Below are 17,534 nucleotides of genomic sequence, written 5' to 3' on the forward strand. Positions count from 1 at the left end.
CTCTGGGATGTCACTGCATGAACAAAGCCAGGCAAAATCATTGCTAGAACTATCCAACATGCTGTTCATGGAACAAGTGATACTCCAACCAACCAGGGGAAGCAATATTTTGGATCTCTGCTTCACAAACAATGTGAGCCTAATCCATAATGTGAAAATAACGCCCACATCTCTCTCAGATCATAACATTATAGAATTAACTATGTATGGTCCTAGACAACCCACTGACACCCACCCCACCAGGAGGACTCAAGCAATATCCAACAGGGTGGACTGGAAGTCAATTCGCAGAGAGATTCGAAATCAAAACTGGCATGACAGCCTTTCTATACAGGACAATGACCTCAAACTAAGTCATTTTATGTCAACCATACAAGACATATGCACCAAATACGTTCCATATAGAAAGACCAGCAAACATGCCAATAAAATTCCTAGAGACAGGAAAATCCTTATGAGACACAGAACAAAGGTCTCAAACCAGTTAAATAGAGAACTGGAGGATAGGAAAAGGGCTAAACTAAAACTAACACTGTTAGAAATAGAAAACAAAATTAAAATTTCCCATGAAAAGGAGAGAGCAGAGAAGGAGAAGAGAGAAGAGAAGGAGAAGAGAGCAGTAGAAAGCATAAAAACAAACCCCAAGGCTTTCTATAGATTTGCAAAGGAGACTGCTACGGTGCAGTATAAGATAGGACCCCTATTCCTGCCTAATGGCTCACTGACTGCAGATCCCACATGGATAAGTGAAGTGCTCAGTACACAATTCAAGAGTGTCTTCACCTCTCCTCTGAGTCACATGCAGATAAAGAACCCTGCTGATTTCTTTGACAATAGCACTCAGCAGAAAAAAACTGCATCCATTACCTACATTGACATTGAAGAGGAAGATGTGATAGCTGCCATAAATGAAATGAACTCAAATTCGGCAACTGGCCCCGATGGTTTCCCAGCTGTCCTCTTAAAGTCGTGTAAACAAGAATTAGCAGGACCACTCCGGATACTCTTCCAGAGTTTCCTTGCAAATGGTAAACTTCCCAAAAAGCTGAAGGAAGGCACCATATGTCCTATCCATAAAGGTGGAAGCAGAGCAGAGGCTGGGAACTACAGGCCCATCTCTCTGACTTCACATATTAGCAAAGTCATGGAACGAATTGTCAGAAGGAGATTGATTGCGTTCCTAGAAGAAAATGACTTGCTGAATGAGACCCAGCATGGTTTCCGTCCAGGTAGAAGCTGCCTCACGCAGCTCTTGCAGCATTATGACTGGGTCCTGAAGCAGCTACTTGACCATTCAAATGTTAATGTGATATATCCCGACTTTGCAAAAGCCTTTGACAAAGTTCATCATGGCTTGATATGTCACAAGCTGCGAAACCTTGGCATAGCTGGTAAATTAGGAGAGTGGCTGCATGACTTCCTGAATGGTAGAAGTCAGACAGTTGCAGCCAATGGAGAACTATCTAGGGAAACACAAATATTGAGCGGTGTTCCACAAGGAACTGTTCTGGGGTCACTACTGTTCATAGTGGCCCTTCTGGACATGCCCACGGTCACTTGGAGAGCCACTGTCACTAGCTATGCTGATGACACAAAGATATCTCAGGCAATAAAGAATCCTGATGATATTGTAAGGCTGCAGAATGACCTAAATGCAATATATGAGTGGGCAGAGCAAAATAATATGCAGTTCAATGCAAAAAAATTTCAAGTACTGCGCTACAAGACCACAAGTACCTCCCAACTGGCACACACAGGACCTGGAGGTACTGCAATCCTAGAACCACAAACAGTGAGAGACCTGGGCATCAACATGTGTAGTGATGCGTCATTTCACATGCACATTGTCAAGTTGACAGCAAAGTGCAGACAACTGGCAGGGTGGATACTGAGGACATTCCGTACAAGGGATCAAAAAGTCATGTTGACTCTATGGAAGACATTTGTTCTGAGCCGCCTAGACTATTGCTCTCAGTTGTGGTCACCACACAGTGTTAGGCGGACAGCAGAACTCGAGGCAATTCAGCGGCACTATACAAAAAAGATCGCCACAGTCCAACAGATGAACTACAGGGAGCAACTGAAGGCACTAGGTCTTTACTCCCTGGAGCGCAGGTGGGAAAGATATGTAATAATATACATATGGAAAATACTGGAAGGACTGGTGCCAAACTTTGGTATCAAGTACTACAGGAATGCCCGCACGGGTCGCCACTGCATGGTGCCAAAGGTACCGTCCACTGCATCTCACATAAGAACGAGATACTGCAGCAGCCTCGGTTTCAGAGGACCTCAGCTCTTCAATGCCCTGCCAAAACATTTGAGAGACATGCAAGACATGGATGCGGAGGTCTTCAAGACAAAACTTGACGCTTTCCTCTCGACGATACCAGACGAACCAATGTCTCGTAATGAGATGCAGTTTAGGGCAGCTATGTCAAATTCTCTTATACACCAGATGTGCCATCAAAACTCTTGATTGGACCATGTCAGGTGGGGGAGAAGAGCCATGCAAGGAACGTGAAAATCACGGTGGTGCACCAGCATGACCGCAGCCACTTGGCTGAAACACATAAATACATAAATATATATATATATATATATATATATATATATATATACCGGAGTAAGCACATGAAATGTGCAACAAGGTGGAAAAAAGAGTACTCAAATACCAGAGGTAGAGTAATATGCTTTATTTAAAAGCAGCAGAAATATAACAAAAAAACCGTTACTATAAAGTATATATATATATATATATATATCGATATAAATATATATATATATATATATATATATATATATATATATATATATATCGATATAAATAAGAGCTAAAATCTGATCCATTGTAAAGACTTTAATATGACCGATGATCATTTCGATGCAATATCCAGATCGATCCATGCATATTATAAAATATGGGATATTGTATCTCCTCAGGGTTGTACTAATACAAGACAGACAGTAAAAATAGATAACATTCATAGTTGACCTATGATTACATGTAAATAAACAAGTTGAAAAGACATGAGATGTAATACAACCGTACAGCATATCTGTGTTGAAACTGTAAGAATACCAAGCAAATGAAAATTGATGCAAATTTATGATGTTATACTGTGAAGTTCAATAATGAACCAATACAGAACGCTGAACATTTCAAAAAGGACTGTTGGAGTTATGAAAGAAAGCAAAAAATTCAGACCAAAGTACGACCCTGAGGAGATACAATATCCCATATTTTATAATATGCATGAATCGATCTGGATATTGCATCAAAATAATCATAGGTCATAATAAAGTTTTTACAATGGATCAGATTTTAGCTCTTATTTAAATCGATATAAATACAAAAACTCACTTGTGAGTATTTTGCTACATTTGATAACATATACAATATTTTTGCCAAATTTTGGCATAAATCTATAAATATATACATATATATATATATATATATATATATATATATATATATATATATATATATATATATATATATTTGTATATATATACATTTATATATATATATATATATATTTATTTGTTTTTATATATATATTTATATTTATTTGTATTTATATTTATTTGTATGTATATATATATATATATATATATACAAAGAATATATATGCATGTATACACACATATATGTACATACTTACATCTACATGTGTATATAGATGCATACCAGGGTACAGGACGTTAGAACAATGAACTACAGACAACGGAACGAACACATAGGAAAACTGATAGCCACTTGGAATTATTCCTTCATCAGCTGCCTCTATTCTAACTCGATGTTTCGAAGATAAGGCAGAACGTACTCTAGAATAGTCTCTTCCTGAGTAGTGGATCAACCCATTAAACAGAGGATTCCAAGGTGGCAAACACAAACCAAGACAGGAAAAATTGGACAGTGAAAACAACATTAAAAAGCCATACGGCCAAACGCGAATCTGGTGTAGAATGCTAGCAGTTTGTCTTGCCTTCATAGTGGCTGAGGTGAAAAGAGAGTTGACCACAAGTCACACGTGGGCAGAGAGGATGGTAGAGGGAGGAAGTGGAACAAGGAGGAAGAGACAGAAGTGTACAGCAGTGAAGTAGAAGCCAGGACAACAGAAGGGAGCAGAGCGAGAGGGGGAGATGGTAAGAAAGATAGATAGGTAGATAGAGGGATTATATATATATATATATATATATATACTTATATATATATATATATATACTCTTTTACTTGTTTCAGTCTTTAGACTGTGGCCATGCTGGAGCACCGCCTTTTAGTTGAGCAAATCGACCCCAGGACTTATTCTTTAGAAGCCTAGTACTTATTCTATCGATCTCTTTTGCCGAACCACTAAGTTACTGGGACATAAACACACCAGCATCGGTTGTCAAGCGATGTTGGGCGGGGACAAACACACACATACAAACATACACACACACATACATATATATATATATACAAATATACGACGGGCTTCTTTCAGTTTCCGTCTACCAAATCCACTCACAAGGCTTTGGTCGGCCCGAGGCTATAGTAGAAGACACTTGCCCAAGATGCCGCACAGTGGGACTGAACCCGGGACCATATACTTCATCATCATCATCATCATCGTTTAACGTCCGCTTTCCATGCTAGCATGGGTTGGACGATTTGACTGAGGACTGGTGAAACCGGATGGCAACACCAGGCTCCAGTCTGATTTGGCAGAGTTTCTACAGCTGGATGCCCTTCCTAACGCCAACCACTCAGAGAGTGTAGTGGGTACTTTTACGTGTCACCCGCACGAAAACGGCCACGCTCGAAATGGTGTCTTTTATGTGCCACCCGCACAAGCCAGTCCAGGGGCACTGGCAACGATCTCGCTCGAAAATCCTACAGGAGCCAGTCAGGCGGTACTGGCAACGGCCACGCTCAAAATGGTGCATCTCATGTGCCACCCGCACAAGAACCAGTCCAGGGGCACTGGCAACGATCTTACTTGGCTTGCCGGGTCTTCTCACGCACAGCCCATTTCCAAAGGTCTCGGCCCGTAGTCATCGCCTCGGTGAGGCCCAATGTACGAAGGTCTTGCCTCACCACCTCAGCCCAGGTCTTCCTGGGCCTACCTCTTCCACGGGTTCCCTCAACTGTTAGGGTGTGGCACTTTTTCACGCAGCTATCCTCCTCCATTCTCACCACATGTCCATACCAGCGCAATCGTCTCTCTTGCACGCCACAACTGATGCTTCTAATGTTCAGCTTTTCTCTCAAGATACTTATCTCATGTGCCACCCGCACAAGAACCAGTCCAGGGGCACTGGCAACGATCTTACTTGGCTTGCCGGGTCTTCTCACGCACAGCCCATTTCCAAAGGTCTCGGTCCGTAGTCATCGCCTCGGTGAGGCCCAATGTACGAAGGTCTTGCCTCACCACCTCAGCCCAGGTCTTCCTGGGCCTACCTCTTCCACGGGTTCCCTCAACTGTTAGGGTGTGGCACTTTTTCACGCAGCTACTTATATATATATATATATATTTATATATATATATATATATATATATATATATATATATATATATATATATATATATATTTATATATATATATATATATATATTTATATATATATATATATATTTATATATATATATATATATTTATATATATATATATATATATATATTTATATATATATATATATATATATATTTATATATATATATTTATATATATATTTATATATATATTTATATATATATATATTTATATACATATATATTTATATGCATATATATTTATATACATATATTTATATACATATAAATATGCTAGTGGTAAACTTCCCAAAAAGCTGAAGGAAGGCACCATATGTCCTATCCATAAAGTTGGAAGCAGAGCAGAGGCTGGGAACTACAGGCCCATCTCTCTGACTCCACATATTAGCAAAGTCATGGAACGAATTGTCAGAAGGAGATTAATTGCGTTCCTAGAAGAAAATGACTTGCTGAATGAGACCCAGCATGGTTTCCGTCCAGGTAGAAGCTGCCTCACACAGCTCTTGCAGCATTATGACTGGGTCCTGAAGCAGTTACTTGCCCATTCAAATGTTGATGTGATATATCTCGAATTTGCAAAAGCCTTTGACAAAGTTGATCATGGCTTGATATGTCACAAGCTGCGACACCTTGGCATAGCTGGTAAATTAGAATGGCTGCATGACTTCCTGAATGGTAGAAGTCAGACAGTTGCAGTCAATGGAGAACTATCTAGGGAAACGCAAATATTGAGCAGTGTTCTGCAAGGAACTGTCCTGGGGCCACTACTGTTCATAGTGGCCCTTCTGGACATGCCCACGGTCACTCGGAGAGCCACTGTCACTAGCTACGCTGATGACACAAAACTATCTCAGGCAATAAAGAATCCTGATGATATCATAAGCCTGCAGAATGACCTAAATGCAATATACAAATGGGCAGAGCAAAATAATATGCAGTTCAATGCAAAATAATTTCAAGTACTGTGCTACAAGGTGATAAGTGCCTCCCAACTGGCATACACAGGACCTGGAGGTACTGCAATCCTAGAACCACAAACAGTAAGAGACCTGGGCATCAACATGTGTAGTGATGCGTCATTTCACATGCACATTGTCAAGTTGACAGCAAAGTGCAGACAACTGGCAGGGTGGATACTGAGGACATTCCAAACAAGGGATCAAAAAGTCATGTTGACTCTATGGAAGACATTTGTTCTGAGTCGCCCAGACTATTGCTCTCAGTTGTGGTCACCACATAGTGTCAAGCGGACAGTAGAACTCGAGGCAATTCAGCGTCACTATACAAAAAAGATCGCCACAGTCCAACAGATGTACTACAGGGAGCGACTGAAGGCACTAGGTCTCTACTCCCTGGAATGCAGGCAGGAGAGATATATAATAATTTACATATGGAAAATACTGGAAGGACTGGTGCCAAACTTTGGCATCAAGCACTACAAGAATGCCCGCACAGGTCGCCAAGGGTACCGTCCACTGCATCTCACATAAGAACAAGGTACTGCAACAGCCTCGGTTTCAGAGGACCTCAGCTCTTTAATGCCCTGCCAAAACATTTGAGAGACCTGCAAGACATGGATATAGAGGTCTTCAAAACAAAACTCGACGCTTTCCTCTCCACAATACCAGACGAACCAATGGCTCGAAATGAGACACAGTTTAGGGCAGCTATGTCAAATTCTCTTATACACCAGATGTGCCATCAAAACTCTTGATTGGACTATACCAGGTGGAGAAGAGCCATGCAAGGAACGTGAAGAGAGCACAGCATAAAGATGGAAAGTCACGGTGGTGCTCCAGCATGACTACTGCCACTTGGCTGAAACTCATAAATAAATAAGAGATTTAACATTGCTCGTTCAGAGATTTAACACCTCGTTCAGAGATTTAACATTGCTTAAATATATATATATATAAATTTATATATATATATATGTATATAGATGTGTATATTTATTTTATATATATGGATGTGTATATATATATATATATATATATATATATATATATATATATATATATATATGTATATAGATGTGTATATTTATTTTATATATATGGATGTGTATATATATATATATATATATATATATATATATATATATATATAGAGAGAGAGAGAGAGAGAGAGAGAGAGAGAGAGAGGGAGAGAGAGAATGTAATAATAAGTGAATGAGTATAACGATGGAAGAGTTAAAAACAGCATAAAAATAATTGAAGATGAAATGAAAGAAAAATGAAGCCAAAACATTAAGAATTATTGAAAGTGGGCAGAAAAAACACTGCGTAGTACTATGGTATGGTATCTGTAGAAAGTTAAATGTGATTTCGGAATGTATCGAGGAAAAATGCGGATCTTGTGAATTTGGAAAGACTTCCGTCCACCCCACCCCCCATTTTCTCCCAAATTTGTTTATTTAAAAACTTTTTTTTGCCACTTTTCGGAGGTTCTGGAAAATTACCAAAAATCGGCGTTGTGAAATTCTCCCCTCCCCCCCAATTCTTCAATTTTAACTTTTTCCCCAACACTAATTCTAAAACCCTAACCTTAACACCCTAAAACCCTAACCCTAACACCCTCACCCTAACTCCCTAACCTTAACTGTAACCCTAACCCCCTAACCCTAACCTGAAAACCGTGTCCGAAAGTACAGAAATGTTTTGAAATTTTTGTCTAAATTGTAATGTCTGTATTTTTCTGCATAATTATAAAAATTCAAAAAATTCTTAAAAAAAAATTTTACAAAATTTTTTTCATAATCATATAATCTCCGTATTTTTCTGCATATTTTGAAAAAAAAAAAAAATTCTGAAAAAGTGACAAATTGAAGGAAATGGAGGTTGGGGTGTTAATTTAGAAATGCCGATTTTTGCCACTTTTTTTGCAGATTCGTATTCCCTGTAGCTGAAAAAGGGGGTTTGTTTCGAAAAAAAAAATTTTTTTTGAAAGAGTGGTTTGGCGAGGATGGGCGGAAGTTTTGCTGGTGGAGATGGAGTATATGTAATCTGGGTATACCCCCACTTTTAAATTTTGTTTTTTTTTACGGAATCCTATGTTTCAGACCATGGAGAATCCGATTCTGAAAAAAAAATTTCAAAATTTCGATCCCCCCCCCCCGGTTTTTATATAGATCCACAGGGTAAACCTAACCCTAACCCTGACCCTAACCCTAACCCTAACACTAGTTTTGTGAGATTTGGCTGTTATTTCTAGCATGTAAATAGCCTGCTTGGTGGGGGGGGGGGGAATTGAAATTTTTCAAAATTTTTTTTTCAGAATCGGAATCTCCATAGCCTAAAACGTGGGATTCCGTAAAAAAAATTAATAAATAAGGCGGGGAAAGGTTCAGATTACATATAGTCCATCTCTACCGTTTTGCCGTGAATTTTCCGAAGTCCTCTTCCCACCCCCTTGGAAAATATTTTCCCCACAAATTTCTTTATAATCGTTTGAAAGGTATTTCGGCACTATCACGCTATTAGATGTCAGAAGTGAAAGTAGTCGCTGTCTGTCAGCCTGCTTGCCTGTCTGCCTGCATGCCTGCTGCTGGCCTGTCTGCCTGCTTGCCTGCTGCTGGCCTGTCTGCCTGCTTGCGTGCTGAGCTATCTGTCTGTCTGTCTGTCTGTCTGCTGGTTTGAGTTGATACTTTGGCTTACTTACTTACTGATATCTATCTACTATGTATCTATCTATCAATTATTAGAAAACACAAATTTAATATAAAAACATTTTCCTGAAATTGCAAATTATTTAAAATATAAAAATATAATTTTCAACAGAGAGAATTTATCAAAATAGAAAACAAATGAAGTTTGAAGTTAAGTTTAAAAATAAATGTGATACTTATGCTCCGTAGATACTTATACTCTGTAATGTTTCAAACGCATGGATATAGGTGTCGAATTTGTTCCAATAACTTCTGGAAGATCTCGTCCTTCAATTCGTAACGCCACATGAATTCTATTAGATGTGTTTGCAGTAAATTCCGGGTTGTCCCATTTTCTCTTTTGTTCTGGTTCTTGGCATGTTTTCATAGGCATTCGATGTGATTTGTTGTGGCAAATGTAACCGGATCAACAAAATTTATTGAATGGTTCACGGTTAAATGTCTATATCCTAGCGTGTTTAGTGTATTATATGAACGCCAGAGGTCAGAAATTATTGTTGTTCCTGGTAAAATCCGCTCTTGTATAATTTCTAAAAGGGTATCAGATGATCGATCTTCTACCGCAACTAAAAAACATCTTCTCGTATCTCTTTCTAACGCACCAAACACCCACTGCGTTTTAACCCGATGGCCAACATTATATTTTCTTCTAACAAACGCACTTTCATCTATCTCCACTATTCGGTTTGGTCCGCCTAACTTAATATTTTGCGCAATATAATACTCTGCACATACATCACGGCAGTAATTCCTCCAATCTGTTACAGCTACATTTGCTATACGACATTCCTGGCCTAAATTCTTAGCTAAATCTCCCTTAGCCCAATAATATAATATATCTATAATCTGCTCGCTTTTCAGTTTGCTATTATCTAGAAATTTCCCTTTCTAATGGAAATCAGTTTTCTACAAGGCCTTCCACATGACCATATCATGCCATCGGACAAATTGTTTTTGGCCACTTCCCTCATGCTAGCTCCACAAGAGGGACATATTTTTTCAGTATTTAACTATCCGTATGTCTTGAGCCAGTGAATACTAGCTGCTGTTGTTGCGGTGGCGATGGCAATGTCGCGGTGATTAATTCCATATGCACTGGGATATGTAGAAGTCATCGTGAAAAACCTGCAACTAATTTGTTCTCGTGTAGATTTCAATTTGAATTACGCGCGCTTTTGGGTGTTCGTTGGTGGGTATGATGGGTAATTCTTGTAGAATTCCGTAGAATTTAAACAAGCGAAGGTAAGGTGGACGAGAATTTAAACAAATGAAGTTCAGTTTAAAGTTTATAAATAAATATATTTCATTCCATGTTCAGTTTAAACTTTATGAATAAATGTATTTTTGCATTATTCATTATTGTTTTTAAAAATAAATCACATATACCCATCATACCCACCCAAAAGCGCGCGTAATTCAAATTGAAATCTACACGAGAACAAATTAGTTGCAGGTTTTTCACGATGACTTCTACATATCCCAGTGCAAATGGAATTAATCACCGCGACATTGCCATCGCCACCGCAACAACAGCAGCTAGTATTCACTGGCTCAAGACATACGGATTGTTAAATACTGAAAAAATATGTCCCTCTTGTGGAGCTAGCATGAGGGAAGTGGCCAAAAACAATTTGTCCGATGGCATGATATGGTCATGTGGAAGGCCTTGTAGAAAACTGATTTCCATTAGAAAGGGAAATTTCTAGATAATAGCAAACTGAAAAGCGAGCAGATTATAGATATATTATATTATTGGGCTAAGGGAGATTTAGCTAAGAATTTAGGCCAGGAATGTCGTATAGCAAATGTAGCTGTAACAGATTGGAGGAATTACTGCCGTGATGTATGTGCAGAGTATTATATTGCGCAAAATATTAAGTTAGGCGGACCAAACCGAATAGTGGAGATAGATGAAAGTGCGTTTGTTAGAAGAAAATATAATGTTGGCCATCGGGTTAAAACGCAGTGGGTGTTTAGTGCGTTAGAAAGAGATACGAGAAGATGTTTTTTAGTTGCGGTAGAAGATCGATCATCTGATACCCTTTTAGAAATTATACAAGAGCGGATTTTACCAGGAACAACAATAATTTCTGACCTCTGGCGTTCATATAATACACTAAACACGCTAGGATATAGACATTTAACCGTGAACCATTCAATAAATTTTGTTGATCCGGTTACATTTGCCACAACAAATCACATCGAATGCCTATGGAAACATGCCAAGAACCAGAACAAAAGAGAAAATGGGACAACCCGGAATTTACTGCAAACACATCTAATAGAATTCATGTGGCGTTACGAATTGAAGGACGAGATCTTCCAGAAGTTATTGGAACAAATTCGACACCTATATCCATGCGTTTGAAACATTACAGAGTATAAGTATCTACGGAGCATAAGTATCACATTTATTTTTAAACTTAACTTCAAACTTCATTTGTTTTCTATTTTGATAAATTCTCTCTGTTGAAAATTATATTTTTATATTTTAAATAATTTGCAATTTCAGGAAAATGTTTTTATATTAAATTTGTGTTTTCTAATAATTGATAGATAGATACATAGTAGATAGATATCAGTAAGTAAGTAAGCCAAAGTATCAACTCAAACCAGCAGACAGACAGACAGACAGACAGATAGCTCAGCACGCAAGCAGGCAGACAGGCAAGCAGGCTGACAGACCAGCAACAGGCATGCAGGCAGACAGGCAGACAGACAGCGACTACTTTCACTTCTGACATCTAATAGCGTGATAGTGCCGGTATTTCTATAAAATTTCATTGAAAAAAAACTCCATTTTCCTAAAAGTTACGAGGGAAAAGCTCGGATCTTGTGAATTTCCAAAGTCCTCTCCCCACCCTGCCGTTGCTTTGCGCCCATTTTTTTTTTTTTTTAATATTTTCATATTCGTTTCCTACACATTGTTTTATACCAATTCCAGTATATTTTGGGGATTTTCATTTCCGGGTCAAGATGTAAACATTAACCAAATTTTCATTCTGAAAATTTTCTCAGCTTGAAGCTTGAATTCCGAGATATCTCGTCTCGTTTATCGTATGGATATTTTGAAGATTTGTATATTTTGTCGACTAAATTAAACTTTCACTTTCAGGTCTTGCGAAAAAAAAATGCAACAATAATAAAAATAAAGGAATAAAATGAAGAAAAGAAATCCTGTTTTCGTCCTGAAAAGACATACGGCAGTGTAAATACCTTCACTGAGCCTTGAAAACGAAGAAGTACCAAAATACTAAGAGTGAAGAAAATTATTACGAATTTGGAGAAGACTCTTCAAATTTCACTGACCACTTGATGCTGTAACGAAGAGAGTATCCTCGGTAACTTTAGCCGGAAGACTTAGCTTTATGTCATCCATTCTTCTCACTTGCAGACGATAACTTTTTAAACGATGAACAGAAGTTTTCATTCGTTTTATATATAAATGTCTAATTTCTTATGAAATGAAGATTTATCGTATTAAAATTAAAATTTTTGGATCTTTTCAATCTCAGTCACAGATTTTTTAATTAATTTTTTTTTAACTAAACAGTTTGAAACTTCGGATACTGGTTGAATGTGTCACGTAGAACACGTTTTGGACAAAATTTTGTATTTTAGAAGTTGGGTAATTTTAACCAATCAATGACGTGTATTCAGCTGAAGAAAGTTTCTGCTGTTTGCGAAAGTAATGGAAGAGCAACAACTTCCGGGTTATCGGGTCATCTGTTTTGGAGGCTGCATACATATTGTTGTTGTTGTTGGCACTCGCTTACGATGTCGAGGGTTCCAGTTGATCCGATCAACGGAACAGCCTGCTCGTGAAATTAACGTGCAAGTGGCTGAGCACTCCACAGACACGTGTACCCTTAACGTAGCTCTCGGGGATATTCAGGGTGACACAATGTGACAAGGCTGACCCTTTGAATTACAGGCACAACAGAAACAGGAAGTAAGAGTGAGAGAAAGTTGTGGTGGAAGAGTACAGCAGGGTTCGTCACCATCCTCTGCCGGAGCCTCGTGGAGCTTTAGGTATTTTTCGCTCAATAAACACTCACAACGCCCGGTTTGGGAATCGAAACCGCGAGTCCGCTGCCCTAACCACTGGGCCACTGCGCCTCCACTGCATACATATATGTACGTAAATACAGACACATGTATACGTATACACACACACACATGCAACTTTTAGAACACTGAGGAAAGGAAAGGGAGGTGGGTGTGAGGAATACATAGCTTTTAGGGGAGAGGGGATTGTGAAGTTGATGACATTTATTCATGCAGCGTTTCTGCTGTCCATCACACACATTCATATATAAAGCTGATAAAACCTCGAATGGAAGCAAGGAAAAGGAGAGGGTTTAATAAATTAATATGCAGTGGTAGGGGGTGGTAAGTTTATATAAGCTGTCATTCAGATCGTTAACACACCACCAGTCTCCATTCTCTCTCTCTACGATTTGTCATGTTAAAAAAATCAGGCGCAATCACTGAACGAGTTAACTAAAATCAACGTTTGTATATTTGTGTGTATGTATGCATTATGTGTGTGTGTGTATGTATGTATGCATGTATGTATGTGTGTGAGAAAATGTGAGAACCTGTATAGTTGGAAATAACCAAATCTCTCTCAATGTCACATGCTAACAATATATAAACGAGAGGACACATTGGATAAAATGGAAAAATATACACACGTATGTATTCCCTATAAAAGAACTGGTAATCTTCAAGTTTAGGGGGGTAAAAAAGTAAATAAAAATATTCAAGGGAAATAACTGAACGACTTACCATTATTATCCGTTTTCTTTTAGCTGTTTATAAATAAATCACACACGTGCTTTTTTTTTTTCTAAAACAGCATGCGACGGAATTTTTTCTTATAAAGTTTAAAATGTTTTTTTCTTTTTCCAAAACGGAAACGAAATGGTTTGCAGAAGTACCCGACGGAACGGAGTCAAAAACAGCAGGCAGAAAAGAAACAATTGTGCATGGAGAGAACTTTGTCGATGGAAATGATAATGAAATTCAACAGATAAATTTATAGGACTGCATGCTGATCTCAATGAGATCGTGTTCATTAAAAATAGATATTTATTAATGAAATTTTCTACAGTTATGCTCCAGATGTTTGAATATATTGCACTGTAAAAAATTTCATTAAAATATATCTATTTTCAATGAACACGACCTCGCCGAGTGAGGGTCACCATGCAGTTCTAGAAATTCACCTACTCGACATTATAAACTTCAGAAATGGCAGCCAAAAAATAAACAAAAATTTTTTTCTTTTGGGATTGAATTCCGCCATAGAAATTCATATAGATAAGATGAGATTGAGGATTTCGTTTTCAGCAACAATAAGATGTTGTGCAGCCGGTCTTCCACGAGGCATTTTCGATTTCTCATAAGAAACTATGATATTCAATCACGTGTGTGATTTATATATAAACAGTTAATGTCAATCAAATCACGTGTGTGATTTATTTATAAACAGAGTAGTACGGAGAATACTGGCAAGACGTTCAGTTACTTCCCTTGAATATTTTTATTTATTTTTTTTATCCCCCTAAACTTGAAGATTACCAAAGAACTTTCTGTTTTTCTCACCCATTCCCTATAAAAGAACTTTTGTTGTCAAAAACGTAAAGAGTAAACCGTGTTCTACGTGACACATTCAACCAGTATCCGAAGTTTCAAACTGTTTACTATTTTACTATTTTACTTGTTTCAGTCATTTCACTGCGGCCATGCTGGAGCACCGCCTTTTAGTCGAGCAAATCGACCCCAGGACTTATTCTTTGGAAGCCTAGTACTTATTCTATCGATCTCTTTTGCCGAACCTCTAAGTTACGGGGACATAAACACACCAGCATCGGTTGTCAAGCGATGTTGGGGGGACAAACAGATACAAACACACATACGACGGGCTTCTTTCAGTTTCCGTCTACCAAATCCACTCACAAGGCTTTGGTCTGCTCGAGGCTATAGTAGAAGACACTTGCCCAAGGTGCCACGTAGTGGGAATGAACCCGGAACCATGTGGTTGGTAAGCAAGCTACCTACCACACAGCCACTCCTAGTTAAAAAAAATTAATTAAAAAATCTGTGACTGAGATTGAAAAGATCCAAATGTTTAATATAAAATGTAAATAGCTTCCTTTGTGGATCTTTTTTAAAACGGGGGCCACATTTTTCATTAACGAAACACTTTGAAACTTGGAACACTGGTAGAATGTGTCATATAAAACATCTTTTTCTCTTAGTCTTCTTAAAAAAAAAAAGAAATCCATAAGTTATTCCATGTTAAAGTTGTCGTATTTCTGTAATTTCAACCAATCACTGACGTCCATTCAGCCGATATACATTAAGTGCCGACTACATAAACAAACGATTCTGAAACAATTAACCCTAACCCTAACCCTAACCCTAACCCTAGGGTTAGGGTTAGGGTTAGGGTTAAAGCAAATTTAAAATGAAAAAAGCAAATAAAACGAAGGTATGGATATTAAATACGCTTTACATCGCTTAATCAGCCAAAGGAGTAAATGTAAACAACTGAATACTTGTCAGTGATTGGTTGAAATTATCGAAATAAGACAATTTTTTACATGAAATAAATTCGAATACAAAAATATTTTTCTGTTCTATAACACAAAATAGATAAATATATGAAGTTTGAAAGTCTTTCCGTACCAAAAAGACTACGTAAAACATTAATGAAAAATGTGGCCCCCGTTTTAAAATAGATCCTCTTTTGTAATAAAAATGGAAACATTTTTGAACATTTGATTTACAACGAGAGGACCTCGATGTTGTGACTCTTCCGGACTAACTGAAATAGCAGCCTACGATCTCAAAAACAAATGATTGATTTAATAATGCAGTATTTGATATACAAAAAGATAGGCTAGAACATGTTTGATTATAGGTTAGAACTAATGTTATTTTTTGTTTGCGTTTGTTTAATTTTTATTTTATTTTCGACTTGAATAAAATTGAAAATTTGAATCAACTAGAAATAGTTAAATATTAGAGCAGTTAAAGAATATGTCAATTTATGACCTCAACATTGTTGCTTTGTTAGTAAAAAACATTTTCTTTTGTGATTTCATACTATTCTTGAACTTTTACCAATTTCATTCTGGCAATCCTCCAATATTAGTCGCATAAATGTCAAAATACACAGCTGATTGTTTGGTAATTTACGTAAAGAATTCTTATTTATTTACTTTTGTTTTCATGTCCTGTTGAAACCGATATTTGTGTGTGTGTGTAAACCATCTAGTCCATAAATCAGGTTAAAATGCACTCAGTAGAGTGGGTATATTAATGAAAGTATACAGTATTATAGCCATTATGGCCAATCTGACCATAATCAGTTTTGCACTTGGGGTTCAACAGAGTGTTAGGTAACAGTCCACTTATGTAACCCTGAGCTCTTCAGAGGTAGCTGTTATGGAATAAAATATGGTGACTGCTCTCCATTGTTAGAGGTGAGTAGACGGTGACCAGTAATAAAGTCGAAAGAAAAAAAAGTTACAGTAATAAAGTCACAATTTTGGTTAGGGAAAAAAGTCACAATTAATTTATGGAATCTGGACAAAACCGCCCTCAGACCCCCACCCCAGACAAAACCCCTGTGTCTTTTCCTGTGTTTTTATTCCCGTAACTTTTTTTTTACCTTGATTCGAGTAGACACATCTGGTTTGTAGTTGCTTTGAAAAAGATGATGAAATGAATCGAGTTGGGGATTAGGTTAAGAGTTATGTTCCTTGGTATCAAAAGCATCATCTCTGGGGGTGGTTTTGTTGCAAATCAGTGAGAATTTTCTGGAAAAGAGTCTGTGGAAAATGTGTGTCTTTAAGGTTGGTGTTCTTGTGGAGATGGAATGGGTGCTATATGTATAACCTTTGTATGGAGTGTGGGGCATGCACATCTGTGTTTTGTTAGTGTGTTTTCTTTCATGTTTTGGTTAAATTCTTGGAACATTTACATATGCATGCAGTGTTTGTAAAAGTACAATATGTGTGGGGTCTTATATTGGTGGTGGTGGAAAACAGTCTGTTGAGTGGGTGTCCACTGTGTAGTCACCATATTTCATTCCATAACAGCAACCTCTGAAGAGCTCAGGGTTACATAATTAGACTGTTACCTAACACTTCAGTGAACCCCTAGTGTGAAACCAATCAGTAAGATCGGTTGTAAAGGATATATAATACTGTACACTTCAATTAACATCCATACATACATACAAACACATACATAAAGCTAAACACACTTGCACACACAAACACACCCATACATGTACACCCATTATCTTTCAT

General features: G+C 37.7%; 1 protein-coding gene and 1 long non-coding RNA gene across 7 annotated transcripts in view; one reads left to right on the top strand and one right to left on the bottom strand.

Annotated features, from left to right (window-relative positions):
* The window catches only part of LOC106882261 (coiled-coil domain-containing protein 73), a 295,558-nt gene extending 280,877 nt beyond the window's left edge, over positions 1 to 14,681 (bottom strand). Inside the window, exon 1 of one of the 6 annotated variants that reach the window (XM_052976425.2) lies at positions 13,999 to 14,681. Coding sequence is in view for 2 of the 6 variants with exons in the window: in XM_089341927.1 (XP_089198053.1) it covers positions 12,517 to 12,637 (121 nt within the window). In the remaining 4 variants the exon portion in view is untranslated. Of the gene's footprint in view, positions 1 to 12,423; positions 13,392 to 13,998 lie in introns of those variants that run through there. The other 5 variants (XM_089341927.1, XM_089341925.1, XM_089341930.1 and 2 more) reach the window with 5 other exon arrangements.
* Positions 7,687 to 12,721, top strand: LOC149131115 (uncharacterized). Its single transcript, XR_016238361.1, has 2 exons — positions 7,687 to 7,836; positions 12,323 to 12,721. It is a non-coding gene; the product is annotated as an uncharacterized LOC149131115 (long non-coding RNA).
* Positions 14,682 to 17,534: the final 2,853 nt, after the last annotated feature.

This window comes from Octopus bimaculoides, chromosome 25, assembly GCF_046866305.1.
Source record: "Octopus bimaculoides isolate indiv1 chromosome 25, ASM4686630v1, whole genome shotgun sequence".
Classification (NCBI taxonomy): domain Eukaryota; kingdom Metazoa; phylum Mollusca; class Cephalopoda; order Octopoda; family Octopodidae; genus Octopus; species Octopus bimaculoides.